The sequence below is a fragment of the Silene latifolia genome, chromosome 10 (assembly GCF_048544455.1).
Source record: "Silene latifolia isolate original U9 population chromosome 10, ASM4854445v1, whole genome shotgun sequence".
In the NCBI taxonomy this organism is placed as follows: domain Eukaryota; kingdom Viridiplantae; phylum Streptophyta; class Magnoliopsida; order Caryophyllales; family Caryophyllaceae; genus Silene; species Silene latifolia.
Genome location: NC_133535.1, coordinates 53,719,967 through 53,744,211, shown reverse-complemented (window position 1 = coordinate 53,744,211; position 24,245 = coordinate 53,719,967). Strand labels below are relative to the sequence as shown.

The window sequence follows — 24,245 nt, the reverse complement described above, 5'->3', positions numbered from 1 at the left end:
TAGCGAGTGGTTCTTGGTACAACAATTTTGGAATGGTCTTTAAGAAGACTCAAGAAACATTCTCAACATGGGATCAAATGGTATGTTCACCGAAGTTGACGATAATCAAACTTGGAACAAGATTGAGAAAATGACGGTACATAATTCACAATATAGTAGACCTCGCAAGGCTACTAGAGGAGGAAAGCATGAAGTGGACTCTATTACTCAATTGGGTGCTCAACTTAGTACTTATATTGATACCATCAACTTGAAGTTTGAGAAGGCTATGACTAAGCTTGAAGAAGCCTCAAAATCACCAAAGCACCATGTTAATGCCATGGTGGCATCTTCATCAATCCCAAGTGGGTTATGTGAGAATTGTGGAACTTTGGGACATGACCAAAGTGAATGTAGGGGAACAAATGAGCAAGTGAATGCTTTTCAAGCATACAAAAGTGGTAAACCTTATTCCAACTATTCCAACGAAAACACCAAATTCAACCCAAATCTCTCATACAAAAGCCAAAATGTTCAAAACCCTCAACCAATATACACCCCACCTCCCATGAGAAACCAAAATCAAAGACCCTTTTTCAACCAAAACCAAGGTTATCAAAATCAAACTCCATACAATCAACAAAATGACCAAGGTTTTGATGTTCAAAAAGCGGTCCTCCAAATGCAAAAGAATCAACAAGAATTTTTTACTCAAATGCAAAAAGATAGCCAAGCAAAAGACATCACCATCAACAACATCCTAGCCCACACAAAAATGTTGGAAACTCAAATGACCCAACTAGCATTTTCAAGCTCTCAAAGACAAAAGGGGCAATTACCACCTCAAAGTAATCCCCCAAGACACGAAACGATTAGTGCCATTCACTTGAGGAGTGGTACGAGATATGAAGGACCAAAGAAGCAAGTTGAGGATGAAGTTGTGGAAGCTAGTGACAAGGAGAGAGTTGTGAAAAACACTAGGGAAGAAGAACCCACCAATCAAGAAGTTCCAAAGAAAAGTGAACAAAAGGCCAAAGAGAAGGAGCCCATTGTGATTAGACTTCCATTCCCGAGTCGTCAGGCTAAGCCTAAGTTTGATGACCAACTTGGAAAATTCATGGAAATTGTGAAGAATTTAGAAGTCTCGATTCCTTTCACGGAATTGATCAATCACGTTCCGGCCTATCCGAAGTACATGAAGGACATCCTTACGAAGAAGAAATCAATCCGGAAGCTTGAGACTATTGTCTTCACTAAGGTGAGTAGTGCCATCCTTCAAGGGAGTTCACCTCCAAAACTCAAGGATCCGGGAAGCTTCTCCATTCCATGCACTATTGGTTACACTACAATCAACAAAGCTTTATGTGACCTTGGGGCAAGTGTTAGTGTCATGCCATATTCGGATAGAAAGAGGCTAGGAATGGGAGAGCTCAAATGTACCAACATCACGCTTCAAATGGCGGATAGATCAACAAAGACACCTTTAGGGGTATGGGAAGATGTTCCCGTGAGAATTGGAAAATTCTTCATCCCGGTGGATTTCGTTATTGTTGACATGGAAGAAGACTCCAACATTCCTATCATCTTAGGAAGACCTTTCTTGCACACCGCGGGAGTAGGGATGGCAATGGATCGGATCTGGAACGGATCCTATAGGATCCAGATCCAAATCCATTTCACTGATGGTGTACCCGGATCCTATCCAGATCCTAAGCGTCTAAAATTTTAAGAACCATATCCAAATCCTACGGATCCGGGTAGGATCTGGATCCAAAAGGGATCTCAGCAAGTTTCAGAATTACAGTAGGTCAGTAGCAAGTTTCAGAATTACAGTAACCTTAATAACACACCAAATTGCCAAATGCTAAAGTTTGATACCAATTACCATTTCTCATTCACCACCATGCAAAATGCCACTTTAGCTTTAATAATTCCAACTGTGTTTCAAGTTTCGGTAGTTAGGACTTAGGATTACCATGCCAAAACACAAAGTTTAATAATTAAATTTACAAGCATGTTTTAATGTCAGTGACATTGTTGAAAGTCAAAAGGCAATAATATTAATGCTTGATTCTTCTTCTCCACAATCTACCATTGAAGGATTGAATTTTTTTGTATCGATTCATCTTCCATATCCTCAACAAGAACATCATCAACATCCTAAATCAAACAAAATTGAAAAAACGAGCATATAAAAATACAAGTTCAAAATAAAGGCACTTTAAAAATATAAATGTTATAGAGATGTGAATTATTACCATGTCAATTATATCAATAGCATTTCCTTCATGATCAGAATCCTTATTAACGGTCGAACAAGCACTAGTACCTTGTAATTCACCTTAAAAAAGCACATTCAAACAAATATCATCAATGCAACACTACCATTAATCAAAAGAATATTATTACAAGCATATATAGGAATTGATCTTACCTTCAAAACCTTGCATTTTCCAATTTTGCAAGCACATTAAAGCTTCAACAGTATCAGCATGTAGCCTTGAACGATGGGCACTTACTACCCTTCCTCCCATACTAAAAGCACTTTCTGAAGCAACACTAGAAATGGGAATGGCAAGAATATCCTTAGCTATTCTTAATGTAGGATACCTCATATCACTTTTCCACCAACCAAGGATGTCAAATGTTGGATCCTCTTCAGTTGTGTCATCTTCCAAGTAATGGTCCACCTCACCCTTTACAAACACCTTTTTATTCTTAGTCTTTTTCATTTTAGAATATCTATCTTCTTCACCTTCACCTAAAGAGGCAGAATGCATTCTTTTTTCCTTTTCGTTTGGACATTTTATTTGGAGTCTTACTCCCCTCGCCTTTTTCTTGATACTCCACAACAAGATCATCTAACAATCCCCTCACCTTCTCCACTTCTCTGTCACATCTACTACCATAAATTATATCAAAATAGTATTGAACACAATCCATCTTGTTCCTTGGATCTAAGATAGAGGCAATCGCCAAAAGACCATTAACATGTTCCCAACATTTATCAAACTTCTCAATCATATTTGCATCCATAGATTTGACAAAAACAGCATCATCTTTTAACCAATCCTTCAAGGCAAGCTTAATCTCACAAGCCTTGCAAAAAAACAAGTTAAAATTAGGATAATTCCTCCCGGAAAACACCTTAGTAGTTGTGTTAAATATATCTAGCTCATCACAAATTATCTTAGCCATTTTCCAATCATCTTCCGAAGGAATATAAAATTTCATTTTTCTGTTTAGACGCTTCAGTCTAATGAAAACATCTTTATAAGGCAAAGCCGATTCAAGCATATAAAACGTTGAATTCCACCTTGTTTTACAATCAAGGACCAATCTTTTTGTATGACTACCACCCAAATACTTAGATGACTCCTCAAAATTTTCAATTCTCTTAGGAGTAGACATTCAAAAAGACACACAGTTTCTCACTTTCAAGATCCCTAATTCAATCACATCTAACCCATCTTTGACTATTAAATTTAAAATGTGGGCACTACACCTTAAGTGCAAGAAGTTGCCATCAAAGATAAGAAACTTTTTCTCAAATTATTTAAGAAGTATGTTCATCATGGCATCATTGGTGGTACAATTATCAACAACCACAGAAGAAATTTTGTTCTCTAAAGAATATTGAGATAAACAATCCATCAAAACCTTAGCAAGAACACCTTTAGTGTGTGGACAAGGTACAAAACAAAACCTTAGAGTTCGATTTCTCAACACCCAATTTTGATCAATAAAATGTGAAGTTATAGCCATATAACCTTTCTTTTGATTGGAAGCGGTCCACATATCTGTAGTAACTGCAATTCTACTATCATTAAACTCCAATAACCGCTTAACTGCAATCTTTTCAGCTTTAAAAGTACTCATGATATCACCCCTTAAAGTGTTCCTAGAGATCATCTTGAATGAAGGATTAATACTTTTAACAAAATCTCTAAAATAGAAGTGATCAACCATTGATAAAGGATATTCATGCACAACTATCATGTTAACCAGCTTATTCCTAGACAATTCTTGATCAAAATTGTACTTTTCTTTAATTTCCAAAATAGTAGTCCCATCATTTTCCATTTTAGTTCTTAACTTTGTTTGACGATTTTGCAATGGTTTCATGGGACAAGTATTTTCAGCATGTTTTTTAAGGTGAGAAATTCCATTACCATCATTGTTAGAAAGAAGTGCACCACACATGATACACTTAGCCTTCTTAATACCTTTCACCACCACCCGTTCAAAGGAAAGCCAAACTTTTGAAGTGAGTTTTTTCGTACCTCTTGTAGTTACCACTGATTTTAACCTTTTCTTACTGCTAGGAGTAACAATTTCAGCCTCTGAAACTTGAACAAATCCCTCTTCATCAGAATTAGAGGCATCTAAGTCATGTACAGGAACCTCTACATTGGAAGTAGAATCAGCAAGGCCCACATTAGCATCCGAAATATGAACTTGTTGAGACTTGGACTGAGCAACATTAGATTCACCCATTCTAACACATGAAAATAAAATAAAATGTTACTTTGATACACATACTAACACTGGAAAATTATACCACAAACTATAGACATAAGAAGATGAAAATATGGGTAAACTGAGTTTAAATGAACCAGGCTTTCATCAAACCAAATCTACTTGCATCTCTGATCTACGTTTTAGGCAAAATTCATCAAACCAAATCTACTTGCATCAAACCAAATCTACTTGCATCAAACCAGAAAAAATAATAGATGAAGTCATCAAACACTCAAACGCAACAAACACTAAAATTGAGGCAAAATTCAATTTGAAGAGGTCACTTGTTGAGCAAACCCTATGAATTATTATGGCAAAAACATCAGAATAACTGAGAAAGAAGTTACCTGACAAAAACTGTAAATAGATCGAAGAGAGGAGAGTGTCGCAATAGATGATCAAAGAGAGTCGACGGTTAGACGGAGGAACACAGCCGCCGTCGCATCCTTGGGAGACATGAATGATATGGTAATTTGGAAAATTATGGTTTGAAAGTTGTGAGGAAAGACGGAGGAATGAGGGTTCAAGTTAGACTTAGCAAAATAAAAGATGGGCTGGGCTAATTAATTAGATGGGCTTGAGCTTTGTCACTTGGTGAGAAAATTAGACATAGGAAATTATATGGATCCGAGGGTCGGATCTGGGTTTTAGGATAAGGATCCATATCCGGATCCTAAAAATCATATATGGATCTGGATCCGATCCGGATCCTACGGATCTAAAATAAAGTAATCCAGATCCGGTCCAATGGTATTAGATCTGGCGGATTTGGGGCGGATACCCAATCCATTGCCATCTCTACGCGGGAGCGGTGATCGATGTGAAGCATGGAGAGCTCATCCTTGAAGTGGGAGATGAAACCATCAATTTCAATCTTGACAAGACCATGAGAGCTCCCCGATTGCATGAGCCATGTTTTATGGTTGATCACTATAGCCGGAAGGATGATAGGAAGAAGTTGGAGTTTCAATGGAAAAAGAAAGTGGACGATGCTCCATCAAAAGAGCAAGGAAATAGCAACAATGAGAGCTTGTAAAGCTCACCCATGACAAGAAAAGAAGATGGCCTCATTGGCCAAGACAAGAAAGAGGGAGAGTTGTCTCTATCAACTCAAGAAATTTTTAATGATCAAGTAGACGAAGTTTGCGGTCTTTGGGATGATGAGTTTGAAGGGATATTCAATCCCTATATTGGTAATGCTATAAACCAAGACCATCATGGAGAACAACAAGTGCAAAAATATATTGAGGACCTTTATCATGATAATGAGCAAGCTTTCGACTACTTCTTCAAGGTGTTGAGTAACATCAACAACACCTTGAACATGCCCCCTTGACATCTCATCAAGAATGAGAGTTTGGTGGAGTCCTCCCTAAACCACCATTTGTAAATATTTCTAACTCCCTAACTTGCATTTCAAATTCTTATATTGCATTTTTGTCATCTTTGGATTTTTATACTTTGATCAAGATAATTGTCATGTTTGAGAGTTTGGTGGAGTCCTCCCTAAACCACCATTTGTAAATATTCTAACTCCCTAACTTGCATTTCAATTATTACATTGCATTTTTGTCATTTTTGGATTTATATTTTTGTGCTTTGATCAAGATATCCATCATTTTGAGAGAAGTGAGGGAGGGACTTATGATTTTATTGATGTTTAGTGCTTTACCTTAGTGTGGGGATAGCAATTGCCTAGGCTATTCATGCCTTTTTAGTGCCCCTACAATGAAGAACACGAGAATTGAAGAATGAAAATGACACGGGTTACGAAGTACCCATGGATGGACCTGAATCCGTGTGGTCAAGGATGAATCCGAGCGGCCAAATGAACAATCCGCTTGTCCTGAAGAACCCGAGCGTCCCAAGTCACCAGACGCTCGTCTGGTAGAGCTGCAGAAATCAAAAAAACTGGTCTGTAAAGGAATCCGAGCATCTCTGCTGAGAATTCGCTCGTCTCATTCTGGACGGCCGTCCTTCACAAAAGACGCTCGTCTTTTTAATAGCAAAAATCTGGGATTTTCTCTGTAAAGAAATCCGAGCGTCCACCCAGAAAGACGCTCGTGCCCCCCCACAAAGAATCCGCTCGTCGTACAAGCAAGACGCTCGTCTTGTGGCGTCTTTTCCTGAGCCAAACATTGAGGAATCCGAGCATCCCGACACCTGGTCTGACAAAGAATCCGAGCGTCTCAGATGAGAATCCGCTCGTCTCATTTTGGACGGTCGTCCTTAACAAAAGACGCTCGTCTTTTTGCTGCAAAAATCCTGGGATTTTCTCTGTAAAGGAATCCGAGCGTCCACTCAGAAAGACGCTCGTCCCTCCAAAAAGAATCCGCTCGTCTTTCTAGAAATATGCTCGTCTTGTGGCGTCTTTTCCTGAGCCAAACATTTAGGAATCCGAGCGTCCTGACACCAGGTCCGCTCGTCCTCCACTGCACTTTCAAATATAACGCGTGTTTTAAACCCTTTTTCTCCCATTCGTTCTCATTTCTTCAACATACAAACACTACCCAAAACCCAAAACCCCAAAACCCTCATCCTCTCCATCAACAAAATCAAATTTCCTCAACCAAATCAAATCCAAACTTCCTTACAACAAAAATTAATCACTCCTTTTGCAACAACAAGTTTTTCAAACACCAAAATCTTCAACTTTTGAGTCGATTTTTAGGATACAAAGCAACATTCATTCATCCTAAATCGATTTGGGTATCACTAAAAGTTGAAGATTTCAATCTTTTATTGGTGTACTCAAGGAAAGGAGAATGGCAAGAACTAAAGGAGGTATCAAGGCACCCCAAAAGAAGACACTTTCCAAAAGGCAACTAGCTCTTCAAGCAAAACAATTGTCAAAGGCATTGGTAGTCCATGAGGCAAGGTTGGAGGTTCAACAACAAGATCCCCCTATGGAAGCTACAACTTCAACAACTCCGGTCATTGAACAATTATCCATTTATCCGGAAGTAACTTTCACTTCCGACTCTCATAGGGAGAAATTCATTCTCTTTGCTAAGAAAACCATCATGCCTACTAAGTTTATTTGTGAAGATGCATTGTCAAAATTGGGTGTTCTTGAACAAACCAAAACCTTCTTTGAGTCTATGGGATTGGGTAAATTTTTTACAATGAAAGAATTGACATACGCCTCCCTCACCTTGGAATTTTTAAGTTCCTTGAAAGTCACAAGGGTGGAGACTCGAACCAACATCGAGTTTCGTCTTGAAAATGTTGATAGACGCATAACTTATGGAGAATTGGGTAAGATATTAGGCATTAGTGATATCCCGAAATATATAAAGACTCCTATCAAGTATGACCCCGCTCCTCTTTGGATGGCATTTTCCGGAAAGAAATTCAAACGCTTTCATGATTGTCGTGCTCTCTTAGTCCACCATCCGGGCATTAGAGTATGGCATAAGGTCATTGGGAATACTTCGATAGCTAGAAATGGCACAAATCATCTTACCAAACTCGATTGTATTCTTCTTTAGTCGGCCTTGAACATTGGGAGGGAATTTACCAAGCCATACAATGCTCTAAGACTTTTGGTTGAACGATGGCTTAATGTTGATTGTGGCAAAGAAGGCACCGCCTTTATTGTCTATGGGGGACTAGTTACCCATTTGGCTAAGCATTTTAACCGGGATTTCCACAAAAATAACACCTATGTACCGGTTAAAGGAGGCCATCTTGTTGATATGGACATCATGATTCACAAGTTCAAGTGGGTCAAGCACGATACTCTTGACAACAAATATGGGTGGTTAACAAATAAAGCTAGATCCTTCACCTTGCCTTCCAAAATTTTCCGATTGAATGTTCACCGACTGAACTACCTTCTCCCACTCTCCGAAGAGACCGATTATATCATTCAACAACAAAGGGGCGAAATTGCCGAGCCCTCCTCCTCCATTATCACCCCACCTTACCCATTTGAATACCACGAGTTCAAACCCAAGGATGTCGAAGTGGGAAATGATTACTTGACACTACTCATGAGGGAAATGCACAAGCAAGCTTACAATGATAAAGTGGATGCTTACAAGGCCCAATATCCGCCCCTCTTACATCTAGCTAGGCAAGGACTTCTTGATCCGTCTTGTCCTTTGCCTAGTTGGGCGGATAGGGAAGTATTATTTCCTAGCATTCCTAGTGGTGGTAGACCGGGTGGAGAGGAGATGGTTGTTGAAGAGGGTGGTGACCAAGAAAGAGAAGAAGAAGAGGTTCAAGAAGAAGAAGTCCAAGATGAGGAAGAGGAAAGTGAGGAAGAACAAGCAAGTGAAAGTGAGAGTTGACATGATTCCACATCTATGGAGGTTGATGATGCCTTAAGAGAGGAAGATGATGATGATGATGATACGATCGGTGAGGATTAGCAAACTTTGGAGGCTCCTACATTTTTACACCTCCCTTATGGTTTGTATATTTTTCTTGTTTTTATTTTATCTTGATCATTTTGTAGAGTCCTAGCAACATTGGAGGACTAACACCTTGGCTTCATTAAGGTGTTCTTTATCTTTGTTCCCGACTTGTAAAATCCAAAATGACAATCTTTAGTTTCATGCATTGCATTACATGTGCATGAACTCCCCCGAAATTCACGACATAAAAAATAATGTCTATTTTGGTTTGGGGAAGTCCATGCATATGCATTGGGAGCTAATCTAAATTATGCTCTCTGCCATAACAAAAAGATATGCATCATGTAGTGTAGCTTAGTATAGTTTGCATTTAGTTTAGAAATCATGCATATTCATTGCATAATTTCCTATCATATTGGCCATTGAGGACAATACCCATACTAGTGTGGGGATGGCAAATTCTAACTTGACTTTTATCCAAAATCCAAAAAAATCAAAAATCCAAAAAAATCCAAAAAAATTGAAAAATTGAAAATCCAAAAACAAGTTCATTTCCTTTGTAGTGTAGACTTGTATATATTGTGTTTATTCATCCTTGTTCACATTGATTAACTACGCCACATCCGAGACATGAGGATATTGAACACCGAATGGTATGATCTTTCCAATCTCCTTTTTCCTCTTTATGTTAATGACTATGTGGCTTTATTTTGATTGATGCGGTATAAACAATGTGAATTTAGGACTTGCATTTAGATTATTTGGCATATTATTTAGTAGAAGCATATGCATTAGGATGTATATATGTTACTTGCATCATAGCATATAGTTGCATTTAGGAAACATTTTGTGAAACCGTCTATTCGGGAAGCTTGACAAGTGTACATAGGCCCTAGTAGATGCTTTTTCTTCTTAAGACTTTGCTTGTTAGAATACTTGTAAAACACCCTAGGATGTGTCATGCTAGTATCCTTTGACCCATGGATTAAGGCCTAGTCAAGAGTACCTTGTGGTGTGAAAACTCCTTGGCTACCGTTAATTCCAAGGTGACCCTTGAAACAATGCAACCATCATTCATCCAAGTTCTACCATACATTTTGTCATCACAGGGAATGGGCACAAAAATTATTCAAATTTGAGTTCAAAAAAATGAAATGAAAAGCCAAAAAGTTTGCAAAATGTATCGAAAGAAAAGAGGAGCAAAAATAGACTCATATGCTTCAAATATAAGGCACCCTCGTTACTAATTGGGGTGACTTTGAAAATGTTGAAAAGAAAATGCAAAAGTTGAAAAGTTGTCAAGTATTGAAATGCCAAAAATCAAAAGAAATGACAAAATGAATGTGTTCTCAAATGTCAATTGCCACAAGAAATTGGGGGGGAAAAACAACAACAAAAGCAAACTCCCAAATGAAACTCAATTACTATGGATCCCTTTATCCATCGTATCCATTTTTGTGCATGGTAGAGAGGGGACGACCCTTCTTCCTGTCTAGGCATGAAGGGGAATTCCGCGATCCTCCAGTGTTTCTAACACCATAGGTAGTCTATTCAAAAGCATTTATCGATTGAGGACAAATGTACCCTAGCTTGACACAACTTGGAGGTGATTTATTGGTATCCTTCTAGGCTTAGTAGTTTGAAGAAACCATATCTATAAAGTAGTGTGTACCCTTGAATTGCTTCCCCTTTAGATACTTTCCGCCACTTAGATGGGGAAAGTGGCTATTCTTTTTGTAGATGCATCCATTACTTGATTTTATGTGCTTTAATGATTAGATGTGTCGCCATTTTGGCAAGACCCACCTTGCCTTGCAAGACGGCATCCTACCTCATGGTTGTCTTGTTGTGAGTAGAAGGGGCGGAGTGAGACCCGCTAATTGTCTCATATCGGCTATATTAGTAGGTTAGTTTAAATAAGGGTCCTAGTTTTGTCACCTCTTTACTCGGGACGAGCAAAGGTTCGGTTTGGGGATATTTGATGTGATCAATATTTCAGCATATTTAGTCCCCGAATTAGCCTGGTTCCTATGCTTTTTAGTGCATATTTGGGTCATTTAATATCTTTAGTCCTTTGTTTTGCATATTTTTTGAGGTTTTGTTTCCTTGGTAGGAGAGGAGTGCAAATCTTGCATTTTCATGGCAAAATAGAGCTAAATTGATCGAATATAATGACCAAGCATCAAAGAGAAGACAAGACTAGAAGGCCTTTGTACATAATGTAGTAGATGGGCAATGATGAAGAAGATCCTTGCATCCCCGACAAAATCCCGGAGGATTGTTGGAGGAAAAAAAGAAGAAATGGAAGCTGAGCTAAGATCCGCTCGTCTCACCCCTCGGGACGCCCGTCCAGAAACTCCCCAAGATGCTCGTCCAAGTAGTCAGGCCGCTCGTCCAAGCCCTATGCAATCCGCTCGTCCAGACCCTTGGACGCTCGGATTGTCCTCCAGAGAAACACGCCCCCTTCTTTCTTCATTCGAGATGCGCATATTTTTGAAAGACTAGCTTAAAGGAGACCCGCATCTTTTCTTGAGAGGAGTGATTCCTCAAGGATATAATCGTCATTGAAGCCCTTAGTAACCCTAATTTGTGCACCTAATCCCCACTAAAAATACCCCATTAGTCTAATTAGATTATCATACTCTTCTTATCAATCTTTAGTGTAGTTTATATTATTCTAATCTCTCTTTAATCTTGTAATCAATTTCTAATCAAGTATTAATACAAATCCCATTTCCTTAATTTCTCTATTGTCCATCCTTTATTTTGGGTAATTGAAGATTATTTGGGTTTATTGGGAGATTGACAACCTTCCATCAATCATCAAGTACTTCTATTATTCTTTGCATTATTATTTTTGAATCATTAGGTATAATTCTCTTAATCCCTTTTTAATTATTGTTAATCATCTTCATTTTTTCATCATGTTTTGCTTTGTTAATATGATTGACAACCTTGTTAACATGTCAAACTTGATAATGAGTGAGTAGTCTCCTTAACTAGGGTTAATGGGGAATTAGGGAAAACCAATATGGGGGATGATCCATGCTTAATTTAACATGTTTTCATAATTTATTTGCTTGCTTGTTGTGATCTCAACTTATGCACATGTTATGTTTGATGAAATGAGAGCCTATGAATCCTTGCATTTTTTACCCATCACTTACCTTTTCAATGAGACTTGTAAGACATAAACCAACTCGAGTCTCATTAGACCATGCATATAGTTGAGTGGGGAGGATTAAGTCGACTTGTAGGTGTTGTAAAATCTAATCGATCCGGCTCCGGGACCCAAACCTTCCTAGGATTGTAAGATATAAACCAACTCGATCCTATCACAACAATAATTGCTTGCTTATAATTTGAGAATATGTTTGTATGATCAATTCCCATGAATCCCCTATGAACCCATGACACCCTGGTGCTTTTAATCAATTGGTTACATCTCATTTTAGTCATCTTGCTTGTATACTTTTATTGTTATTTAGTTTAGTGATCTTCTTATCTCAACCCAAATTGTGACACCCCTAGACACCACTACTTGCAATCAAAAATCTTAAATCAATACCCGTCCCTTGGGATCCGACCTTTACTTGCCTCTTTACTAGTAGTAGAGTTGTTTGTGAATTTATAAATATTGTTTTGGTCTAGGTGCTCCTAACGACAAGTAACTGAAATCTAAGCTCAAAGCGGACTCGACCAGATTGATTATTGTGGGGTTTATTATGGTGGTTTATATTATGAGGTGCATGCCAGAATGGTCGCGGGAGTAGTTCCTTCTGGAATTGGGGGTTTTGGGTGCTTTAAGGACCCTCCCTTGGGCGTGGTGCCAGTGTTGGTGGGTTGAATTTCAGCCGGTGGTAAGCATCCTCGAGTCGCGTGATCCTTTCCGAAAGACTAGCTATGGCTTCTTCAACTTTCTGAAACATGGCGAGCATGGTTGTGGCGCTAAATACGAACATCCCGTCCAGGGTGTCCTTTTCCAAGACATTGATCTCGTCCTCAATAGGCAAGATGAGATGCGAGCAATATAGAGTTGGCTTGTCATCTAAGATGGCGTGGATTCCTAAGGGTTGGTTTTGTTGTTTGGTTTTGCTGGCGGAGGTAAGGGTAGTTCTCCTTTCTCAATCATATCATGGATGGCGTGCTTTAGCTTGAAGCAAGTTTCTGTGTCATGGCCTTTGCCTTGGTGGTATTGGTAATAGGCGTTAGGGTTCCAAAAGCGGGTTTTCCTTGCTTCAGGTGGGTCCGGAGTGGGCCTGATTGGCTGCAATTTCCCTTGGTCCATGAGCCTTTTCAGGGCGCTAGCATAGGTTGATCCCAAGATGGTAAATGTCCTTTGGGGACGTTCGATTTTCTTTGTAGTTGACTCGAGGAGGTTGACCTCGTCAATCTTGTTTTTTTGACCGTAGGGGCGAGACCCAGTTGATGTAGACCCCTGATAGCCTCTACCCGTGGTCTTGGCTAGAACACCCTTGCGCGGGTCATCTTCGATACGGGTCCCGAGGATCTGTAGATCCTGGAAGGTTTTGATGTTCTAGTACCATAGCAGATTGGCATAACTTGGACGGAGGTGGTTGACAAATTTCTCAACCAAGGTTGATTCACTCGGTTTGCTGACCAACAGGGTGCTCACCCTTCTCCAACAGGTTAGGAATTCGGTGAATCCCTCTTTGTCATTCTCAGTTAGGGCCTCAAGAGTGCGGGTGTTGGCTTGGATTTCGATGTTTTCGGTGTATTTTTTAGCAAATTCAATGGCGACTTCGTCCCAAGTGGTAATGCTCTTTGGGTCGAGGGAACAATACCATTGACAGGGAATCGATTCCAAGGACGATGGAAAGATCCGGGTGAAGAGTTCCTATTTGACTCCTTTGATGGACATGTAATCCTTGATGGCTCGGATGTGATTGAGTGGGTCCTCCACCCCTTTGAACTTAGGTACATCAGTTAAGGTAAAGTTTTAAGGTAGTTGATCCCCGATGGGCTCGAACCTTCGATTGTTTTCGAGGTGAATGTTTTTTCCACGGGCCAAGAATTGCTCTTCCAAGAGCTTAAGCCTTTTGTCAGTTTCGGTTAAAGGCGGAGTATTATGTGCTCCAGTTTCTTTGTTTCATAGGGCGTCTATACGGGTCTCGACATGGTCCAAAGTGACCTTAAGGGCAGTGAGCAAGCTGGCTAGCTACGCAGTTGTGAGATCTTTGTTGTCATCGTTGTTGTTGTTGGACGAAACTGAAGATGGGATCATGGTTCTGAGGCATAAAATGGCTCACGTTATATCCCAATCCGACACGGTTTAACGACTAAACGCATACAGCCCAAAGGACGGAAAGACACTTTAGACCCAACGAGACGAGCGCAACCGTGTGTGGTGCCTCGGTGCTAACTCGATTGATGGTGCGACAGTGTTGACCAGACGTCGACTCGCGTTCAACGTAATGGCATGACGTCATTGAACGAGTCTCAAGGTGAGACGACTCATAATTAAAGACCCGTAAGTACATTTGCTTTTACTCGGTAGATACGAGGCGGAATTGGAGTGGTGGACGGAAATTTTCAAAAATAGAAATTTTCAAAAAGATTCATTTGTTGCTTTATGAACGGCTTTCGAAGAGTAGGGATCTTCAAAGAGTCGGCATGTTGAAAAGGTTCGTCTAAGGTTTGTTTTCAAAAGACGGTTTGAGTTAAAGCTGCGGCGGCTTTGAAAACGATGTGTTGTTTCCGAAGAGGGCTTTGAAATCAAAAATCATGTGTTCTGAAAATCGAGATTTCCAAGGGGTTGAAAATGTTGTGGTCTCGAGAACGGTGTGTTGTCCTTGGGATTTTAAAAAGCCTCGAAAAAGGTGTGTCATTTTCGGGTTTTGAAAGGGCCATTATGTCGGCCTAAAATTCCATTATGTCGGCGCAAAAGCCCATTATGTTGCCACAAAACGGTTTAAAATCCGTGTTTTGAAATGGCCATTATGACGGCGCAAAAATGTTTTTTTGGAAACGGTTGTAGAATCGATTTTGAAAATCGTCATTACGACGGCATAAAAAGGTGCTTTTGAAACGGTTGTATAAAACCGGTTTGAAAATCGTCGTTACGACGGCATAAAAAGGTGATTTTGAAATGGTTGTAAAAAACCGATTTGAAAATCATCGTTACGACGGCATAAAAAGGTCTTTTGAAACGGTTGTAAAAACCAAGTTAAAAATCGTCATTACGACGGCATAAAAAGGTGCTTTTGAAACGGTTGTAAAAAACCGGTTTGAAAATCGTCATTACGACGACATAAATAGGTGCTTTTGAAACGGTTGTAAAAACCGGTTTTAAAATCGTCAATACGACGACATAAAAAGGTGTGCAACGGTCGGCGAAATATCGAGGTTTGACATGGCCATTATAATGGCGCAAAAAGGTGCTTTAAAAGTTTGGAAATAACACGGAAGGACTTATGATCACATAGCACAAAAGCAATCGCGGTTCATTATATTATGCATAATGCTGACACGGATTTTGGCTTAATAAGGGTGGTTACTGGTCGGACTATCGTTTTCGGTTACTTGTCGTTAGGAGTACCTAGACCAAAACAATATTTATAATTTCACAAACTACTCTACTATTAGTAAAGAGGTAAGTAAAGGTCGGATCCCAAGGGACGGGTATTGATGTAGGATTTTCGATTGCAAATGGTCGTGTCAAAGGGTGTCACAATTTGGGTTGAGATAAGAGATCACTAAACTAAATAATAATGTAAATAAACAAGCAAGATGATTAAAATGAGATGTAAACAATCGATTAAAAGCACTAGGGTGTCATGAGTTCATAGGGGATACATAGGAATTGATCATACAAACATATTCTAAAATTATAAGCAAGCAATTATTGCTGTGATAGGATCGAGTTGGTTTATATCTTGCAATCCTAGGAAGGTTTGGGTCCCGGAGCCGAATCGATTAGATTGTACAACAGCTACAAGTCGACTTAATCCTCCCTACTCAACTATATGCATGGTCTAATGAGACTCGAGTTGGTTTATGTCTTACAAGTTTCATTGAATAGGTAAGTGATGGGTAAAAACTGCAAGGATTCATAGGCTCGCATTTCATCAAACATAACATGTGCATAAGTTGAGATCACAACAAGCAAGCAAATAAATTATGTGAACATATTAGATTAAGTATGAATCATCCCCCATGTTGGTTTCCCCTAATTCCCCGTTAACCCTAGTTAAGAGACTACTCACTCATTATCAAGTTTATCATGCTAACATGGTTGTCAATCATATTAACAAGGCAAAACATGATGAATGAATGGAAATGATTAACAATAATTAAAACAAGGATTAAGAGAGAATTATATCTAAAGATGATTCCAAAACAATAAGCAAAGAATAATAGAAGTACTTGATGATTGATGGAAGGTTTTCAATCTCCCAATAATACCCAAATAATCTTCAATTACCCAAAATAAAGGATGAACAATAGAGAAATTAAGGAATTGAGATTTGTATTAATGCTTAATTAAGAGTTGATTACAAGATTAAGATGAGATAAGACCATAAAAAGAGCATAAGAATGATGTGTCAATCTAATTAGTACAATGGGGTATTTATACTAAGGATTAGGTACATAATTTAGGGTTACTAAGGGCTTAAATGACGATTAAGACCCTTATGAAAAGTTGAGGAAGTGCTCCTCTCGAAGGAGATGCTCATCTACGCTTTGCTAGTCTTCATAGAATATGCTCATCCCGAGCGGCTTGAGGGAGGGATGGCCTGCACTGGAGAGGAATCCGAGCGGCTTTCTGAGGGCGACGCTCGGATTGTAGCAGGCCAGGATGCTCGTCCCGTGTACTGCGACGCCCGGATTGTTAGCCAGTCAGCTTCTCTTCTTTTCTTTCTCCAACAATCCTCAAGGATCTTGTTGGGGATGCAAGGATTTTCCCATCATTGCCCATTTACTTCATTATTTACATAGGCCTTCTAGTCTTGTCTTCACTTTGATGCTTGGTCATTAGATTCGATCAATTTAGCTCCATTTTGTCATGAAAATGTAAGGTTCTTACTCCTTTCCTACCAAGGGATCAAAACCTCAAAGAATATGCAAAACAAAAGACTAAAGATAGTAAATGGCCCAATTATGCACTAAAAAGCATAGGAACCAAGCTAATTCGGGGACTAAATATGCTCTAAAATGAGTCACATCAAATATCCCCAAACCGATCCTTTGCTCGTCCCGAGTAAAGAGGTGGCAAAAACTAGGACCCTTATTTAAACTAACCTGCTAATATAGCCGATATGAGACAATTAGCGGGTCTCACTCCGCCTGTTCAACTCACAACAAGACAACCATGAGTTAGGATTGTAACACCCCCATTTATTCAGGAGCCTTTAGCTAGACATTCCCAAATAAATAGAACTATTACCATCTCGGTCTCCCGAGGTAGTGAATAACAAAGTACAACAATACCAAAGTACTTTAAATTAAAACTTTAATGAATACATGTTTATTACAACTTAACCAACCAACTTAATATAAAATACAATACAACTCGCAGCGGAAATAAATAAAGTGATATAATTGTTCTATGTGATCTAGACTTCAACTATGGTCCAAGCCGAGCTCTCATCCCAATTCTCCCGAGTCAGCTAATCTTTAGAACCTGTCAAATCTGCTCCCCATAAAACGGTTCATCGCAGGTGTTCACGAATATAAATACCACCACCAATTCCCATCATAACCACACTAATCGTCCCGGTCCGTGACCGAGGCTCCACCACACCGTCGTCCCGCCAACTCCTGGCCCGGGGATAAAATAATATGCCAATACGAATATTCCCATCCAGTAATAAACAACCACAATAATCCAATAATAATAATTTACGCATCCATTCCATTCCACAAAAGACGGCGAGTTGAGTAGTTATCCTACCTCGAAAGCAAGCTTTCCAATTACCACAATCCAATTAGTAGAAATCCATAAGCTTCTCAACAATACCGTCACCTAATCATAAATAATTATAATTCAATTCAATTATTTATTTATTTATTTATTCCTTTTATTTACTTATTCAAAATAATTATTTCTTATATTTATTAAAGGTCACAATATTAAAACCCGGCCCAATTACAAACCCGAGTCACCCAAACAAAAACCCGTCTTAAAACTAAATAAGTCAACCCATTTACCCAACCCCCAAAACACGTGAAACCCTCCTACCATGCACACCCATGTACCACGACTAACACTCGGGCTCAACCCTTCGCTCAAACCCCCTTCCTTTAGCCACCTATTACGCCACCCCAGCCACCTTCATCACCACCCAACCTGCCTCACCCTAGCCTACACCTCGACCAACCCCGACAACCCTTAACCACTAGCTAAAACTCCCCCTGCAACCCACACCTATACGCCCTAGCTGACCCCCGAAAAACCCGACACGAAAACAACAAAACCCATTCAACCGTGTATACAACTCAACCCGACACCCACCAAGGCCTGCCACCACAACCTGCTGCCCAAATACCAACCTGAAACCGAAAACACCACCAATACACGGCCACCATACCTCGCCCTAGCTGCCACCCACAAATCAACAAACAACAAACACCAACAATCACAACAAACATCAACAATCACAACATTGAGCATACGACAGCAACAAGAACAGTAGAAGCAGCCGACACTACCCACTTGCAGCCACCACACGCCACCTTCTGACCACCCAGAACCTCCCACAACCGTCGACCCACCACTAACTACTCAGCCCTACCCAAGCCGACAGCAACACCCTTACAATCCCTCCCCTATTTTCGCGTTTTCCAGCCACCACCGTCGCAAACCTCCATCTCCGACCACTAACTAACCACCACGGTGGTCTACTAACTACCCCTATCACAACCCCACCTTACCCATGTCAAGACTCGGCCAATAGAGGGTTCAATTACTCCCTTAAACTACCTACGACCTAAACCGCAACCCCTCTGACCAGCCACTTTCAGCCGCCTGCCACCGCCACCCTACGCCTTCCCTGACACCACCACCACCACCACACCCATTCCAACCCTTACAATCCCACGTACCACTTCCCAAGGTTTGGTCTGATTTCGTCAAGGTTTGGGTCAGTTTCTAATCGTCTTAAGATCGTCTCACATTCAACTTAATAAGAAAATAAAACGAGATTAAAAGTTGTTACCTATTAAATACCGCTTGCTAATTCCGTCTCCAAAAGCTCCTCCTCTTAATTTGTGATTTATTTCTTAGATTTAATAGGGTATATATAGTGTAGGATTATAAAGAATGCGAGGTCAATTAGGAAACTATATAAATTACCTTATTCTAACTATTATAGGAATTACCATTATTATAATCTTACCATTGTATTATTATTATTATTATTAATTTTTTTTTTCTTTTTTTTTTCTTTTTTTTTTGTTATAGAAGGATGCGCGCAGCTATCATTAATTGAAAAACAAAAGTTTACATGAAATTGGTGGGGAGCCGAGAAACAAGCTGGGCTCCCACACCCTTAGCAACAGCAAAGCTAAGTCTAGTAAAAATGTAAGCGGCCACCCGAGCCCCCGCATCCTGAGATACCGAGAATTTCTGGATCCGCTTGAGCAAGGCAACAGCATCCGAACCCAACTCCCCAAGTGATGAGAAAGAGAATGGAAGGAAACCATAACCCACTGTCGCGCACAAATCCCCGTACTTAGCACACTTACGCTGAGCAGCATCAACGACAACCCGGCCAGGCACAAAATCCGTCATCCCAGTCTGAGTCAAAGGAGAAGACCCTGTCAAGTTAACGCACGCATCACGCCCTCTGTCCCAAGAATAAAGCAACAAATCCGCAGGACGAAGAGAGCCACCATGCCTGTAACACCCCCATACTCCAAGTGCCTTACCAGGACCACTCAGGTATGAAGACATTACCATCTCGGTTACCCGAGGCAATGATAATCAAATAAATAATGAAGAAACAACGTTTAAATATAAATACTTAGCGAAGAATTACAATTCTCAAAACCAAACAAAATGTGTAATACATGTTCTCAAACTGACTGTTCTAACTGAAATGTAAATAACTAATAAGCTACAGCGGAAGACTCCTATCATCATGTCGTGGCAATCCCAGCTATCCCAGTACTCATCTCAATACCTGCTCAATATCTGCTCAACATCCCCGAATGGATCACCGCAGGTTTACAAAACAACACCGGGGTCAGTACTAATCACACAACTCAATATATATATTAACAATAAGATAAACAGACAGCTTAACTGTCACACACACACAATCACGTCAAATCCAATCATCTCAATCACTGACTGTCCACTGGACCAGCCCTGCTAGTGGGGGACCGCAGCCGTACCCACCAAATCCTCGCTCCACATAGTGAGCGATAACCTTGTCCATTAATGTGCACATCCCTTCTGTGGCGGGTTCCACAGAAGGCGAAACTAGGGCGTGAAGCCATTCCCGCAAGTGACCTCACTCAGCCGAGGCCACGCCTCGCGAACCATAGACAACGATCACAACCACAATCACAATACAATTACTATATCAAACATCCAATCACAACACATCAACCAATATCCCATTATGGGACTAATACTGAGTAGGAAATCCTACCTGGAAAGCACACTGTCAGACGGTCTCTACTGCTGTATCAAAAAGCTTCCTCTATGAACCCTCCTCCTATCATACAACATATAAAGGCTACCAAATCACATACTACACATAAACCCCCAAATCCCTTAATTAGGGTTTAACCAACATAAAGGAAAGACAATAAAAAGGGTACACAGATCTTACCCCTGACGCAAGGAACTCAACGGTATAACCAACGCTAAGAACTGACCTTCCAAACTCCGGGGATTGCTAATAATGCGATTAGGATAAAGAACTTGCTTGCTTTCTCTCTTAAACAGTAATTTAGGTTTTGCAAAAGTGATTTAGAATAATGACGACAAAGCTTATATACCTTAATCGCATAATTAACAAAACCCGAGAAAACTCTCCGTAAAACCGGACACTCGATCGAGTACTCGAGGTATTCGATCGAGTACCCCCTTACTCGATCGAGTACCCTAGTTACTCGATCGAGTACCCAACAGGTCAGAAACATTTCTAAAATGCAACTTACCCTTACTCGACAGAGTAAGGCCTACTCGATAGAGTACCCCAAGACTTATAAATACGGAGTATTACAGTCTTCCCTCCTTAAAAGGAACTTCGTCCCCGAAGTTCAAACCACTACTAGACAAAGGTACTCCCATAACATTCCCGACTCAACAACCAAAACAAAATTCAACATAAAATGTGTTACTAACCCAACTCATCCCGACACACATACCGACACAACATACAAAAAGGGTATAAAACTCTTAAAAACTGTTCGCGATCATCTCCTACCCCCCTAAAAGAAACAAGGTTACGTCCCCGTAACCATACATACCTGATCAAAAAGGAAAGAGTAACGCTCTTTCATAGCCTCCTCTGGCTCCCATGTAGCTTCCTCGGTCTCGTGGTTAGACCAAAGGATCTTGAGCAGAACTGTCTCACCACTCCTAGTCTTTCTAACCTTTCGGTCTAGAACCTGCTTAGGCACCTCAAGATATGATAAGGACTCATCTAGCTCTAAGCTCTCTGCCTCTAACACATGTGACGGGTCACTCACATACTTCCGCAGCTGCGATACATGAAACACATTATGCACTCTCTCTAATAATTTTGGTAAAGCCAGACGATATGCAACTTCCCCAACTCGCTCTAAGATCTCATAAGGCCCGATAAACTTCTGACTTAACTTGCCTTTCTTCCCAAATCTCATAACCCCACGCATAGGAGACACTTTCAAAAGAACCTTGTCCCCAACTTGAAACTCTATGTCCCTGCGATGTAGATCTGCAGAACTCTTTTGCCTATCTTGAGCTGCTCTCATCCGTTCCCTGATCATCTTAATCTGTTCCACCATCTCATGCACCATCTCTGGTCCTAAAACCACTTTGCCTCGCTATCGTCCCAACAGATTGGACTCCTACATCTCCTCCCATACAAAGCCTCAAACGGTGCCATACCAATACTAGTGTGATAGCTGTTATTATAAGAAAATTCTATCAAGTCCAACCTCTGTTCCCAGCTACCACCAAAGTCCATCACACAAGCTCGCAACATATCCTCAAGAGTCTTGATTGTTCTCTCAGTCTGTCCGTCTGTCGCAGGATGAAATGCTGTACTCATCTTCAAAGTTGTTCCCAACGATTCCTGCAACTCCTTCGAAAACCTAGATATAAACCTCGCATCTCTGTCAGACACTATGTCCTTAGGGACTCCATGTAACTTAAGCACGTTCTTTCGATAGGCCATAGCCAATTGTGCCTTAGTCCATGTATCTTTCATTGGAACAAAGTGAGCTGACTTGGTCAGTCGATCCACTATTACCCAAATCATGTTGTTACCTTCTTGACTCTTTGGCAAACCCACAATGAAATCCATGGAAATGGATTCCCACTTCCACTCAGGTACCTCTAAAGACTGAATCTTACCTTGTGGTCGTCGCTGTTCCCCTTTAACTCTCTGGCATGTCAAACAACGGGACACAAACTCAGCTGTCTCTTTCTTCATCCCAGGCCACCAAAACGTTTTCTTCAAATCCTTGTATAGCTTGACACCACCCGGATGTACTGAGTATGGTGTACAATGCGCCTCTGTCATGATAGTCTTTTTCAACTCCTCATCATTAGGAACACACCACCTACCATCGAACCTCAAACTACCATCTGTATGAATAGAAAATCAGGACACTATCCCTTTCTCTACCCCAGCTCTCCACTCCACTATCTTAGGATCCAACGCCTGTTTACCTCGAATGTCATCATAAAACTCAAGATGTACTGTCATATCACCCATGGCATCTCCTTTCTGCATCATATGTATCCCAAAGCTCGCTACCTCATCTCTCAGCCTCATCAAAGATAGAGCTGTACACAGAGAATGTACACTCTTCCTACTCAAAGCATCAGCAACAACATTGGCCTTCCCTTCATGGTCGATGATTTCCATGTCATAATCGCCAATCAGCTCCATCCACCTCCTCTGTCTCATGTTCAACTCCTTTTGAGTGAAAATGTACTTGAGGCTCTTGTGATCAGAAAATACCTTAAAGATTGCTCCATAAAGGTAATGTCTCCAAATCTTGAGAGCAAACACCACCGCACCCCAACTCCAGATCATGAGTAGGGTAGTTCTCCTCATAAGGCTTCAATTGCCTAGAAGCATAGGCAATCACTTTACCGTTCTGCATCAACACACATCCCAACCCATTCTTTGAGGCATCTGTATAAACCTCAAAGTTCTCGATCCCTTGAGGCAATGCTAAGACAGGAGCTGTGGTCAAACGCTCCTTTAATGTTTGGAACGCCGTCTCACAACTCTCATCCCAACGGAACCTGTTCTCTTTCCTCATCAACGCTGTTATAGGTCTAGCTATCTTGGAGAAGTCTTTCACGAACCGTCTGTAGTATCCAGCTAAACCCAAGAAACTCCTAACCTCAGCAACATTCTTTGGTGCTTCCCACTTTGTCACTGCTTCTATTTTTAGGATCCACACTACCCCATCTTTAGAGATCACATGCCCCTAAAAGCAACTTTCTCTAACAGAACTCACACTTGGATAGCTTAGCATACAACTCATGGTCCCTCAAAGTTTGCAACACAATCCTCAGATGCTCCTCATGCTCCTCCTTAGTCTTGGAGTAGACTAAGATATCGTCGATAAACACCACTACAAACTTATCCAAAAACGGTCTAAAGATCCTATTCATCAAATCCATAAACACTGTCAGTGCATTAGACAACCCAAACGGCATCACCACATACTCATAATGGCCATACCTCGACGTAAAAGCTGTCTTTGGTATGTCCACCTCTCTAATCTTCACCTGATTGTACCCCGACCTCAAATCAATCTTAGAAAAGACTGATGCACCACTCAACTGATCAAACAGGTCATCTATCCTTGGCAAAGGATACTTGTTCTTCACCGTCACTCGGTTCCGCTCTCTGTAGTCTATGCACAACCTCAGACTCCCATCTTTCTTCTTCACAAAAAGAACTGGTGCTCCCCACGGTGATACACTAGGTCTAATGTATCCCTTTTCTATCAAATCATCCAGCTGCTTTCTAAGCTCCTCCATCTCCTTAGGACCCATGCGGTACGGTGCCTTAGAGATTGGCCCCGTCCCTGGTTTCAACTCAACGGTGAAATCTATCTCCCTCTTTGGTGGAAACCCCGGAATCTCCTCTGGAAACACATCCTGGAACTCTCCCACCACTGGTATCTGATCAACTGTTGGACCCTCTATCCGGTCATCTCTCACATGGCACAATATCAAAG

At 40.6% G+C, this 24,245-nt stretch overlaps 1 protein-coding gene across 1 annotated transcript; it reads right to left on the bottom strand.

The window, feature by feature from the left end:
- Positions 1-2,736: 2,736 nt before the first annotated feature.
- Positions 2,737-3,390, bottom strand: LOC141607591 (zinc finger BED domain-containing protein RICESLEEPER 2-like). The gene has a single exon (XM_074426941.1). It carries the CDS (start codon positions 3,388-3,390, stop codon positions 2,737-2,739), a length of 654 nt encoding a protein of 217 aa, XP_074283042.1.
- Between the last annotated feature and the right edge of the window lie 20,855 nt (positions 3,391-24,245).

What these genes read in the sequence shown, in the direction of transcription:
- LOC141607591 (XM_074426941.1), bottom strand. Translation starts at nt 3,390, where the DNA reads ATGTCTACTCCTAAGAGAATTGAAAATTTTGAGGAGTCATCTAAGTAT.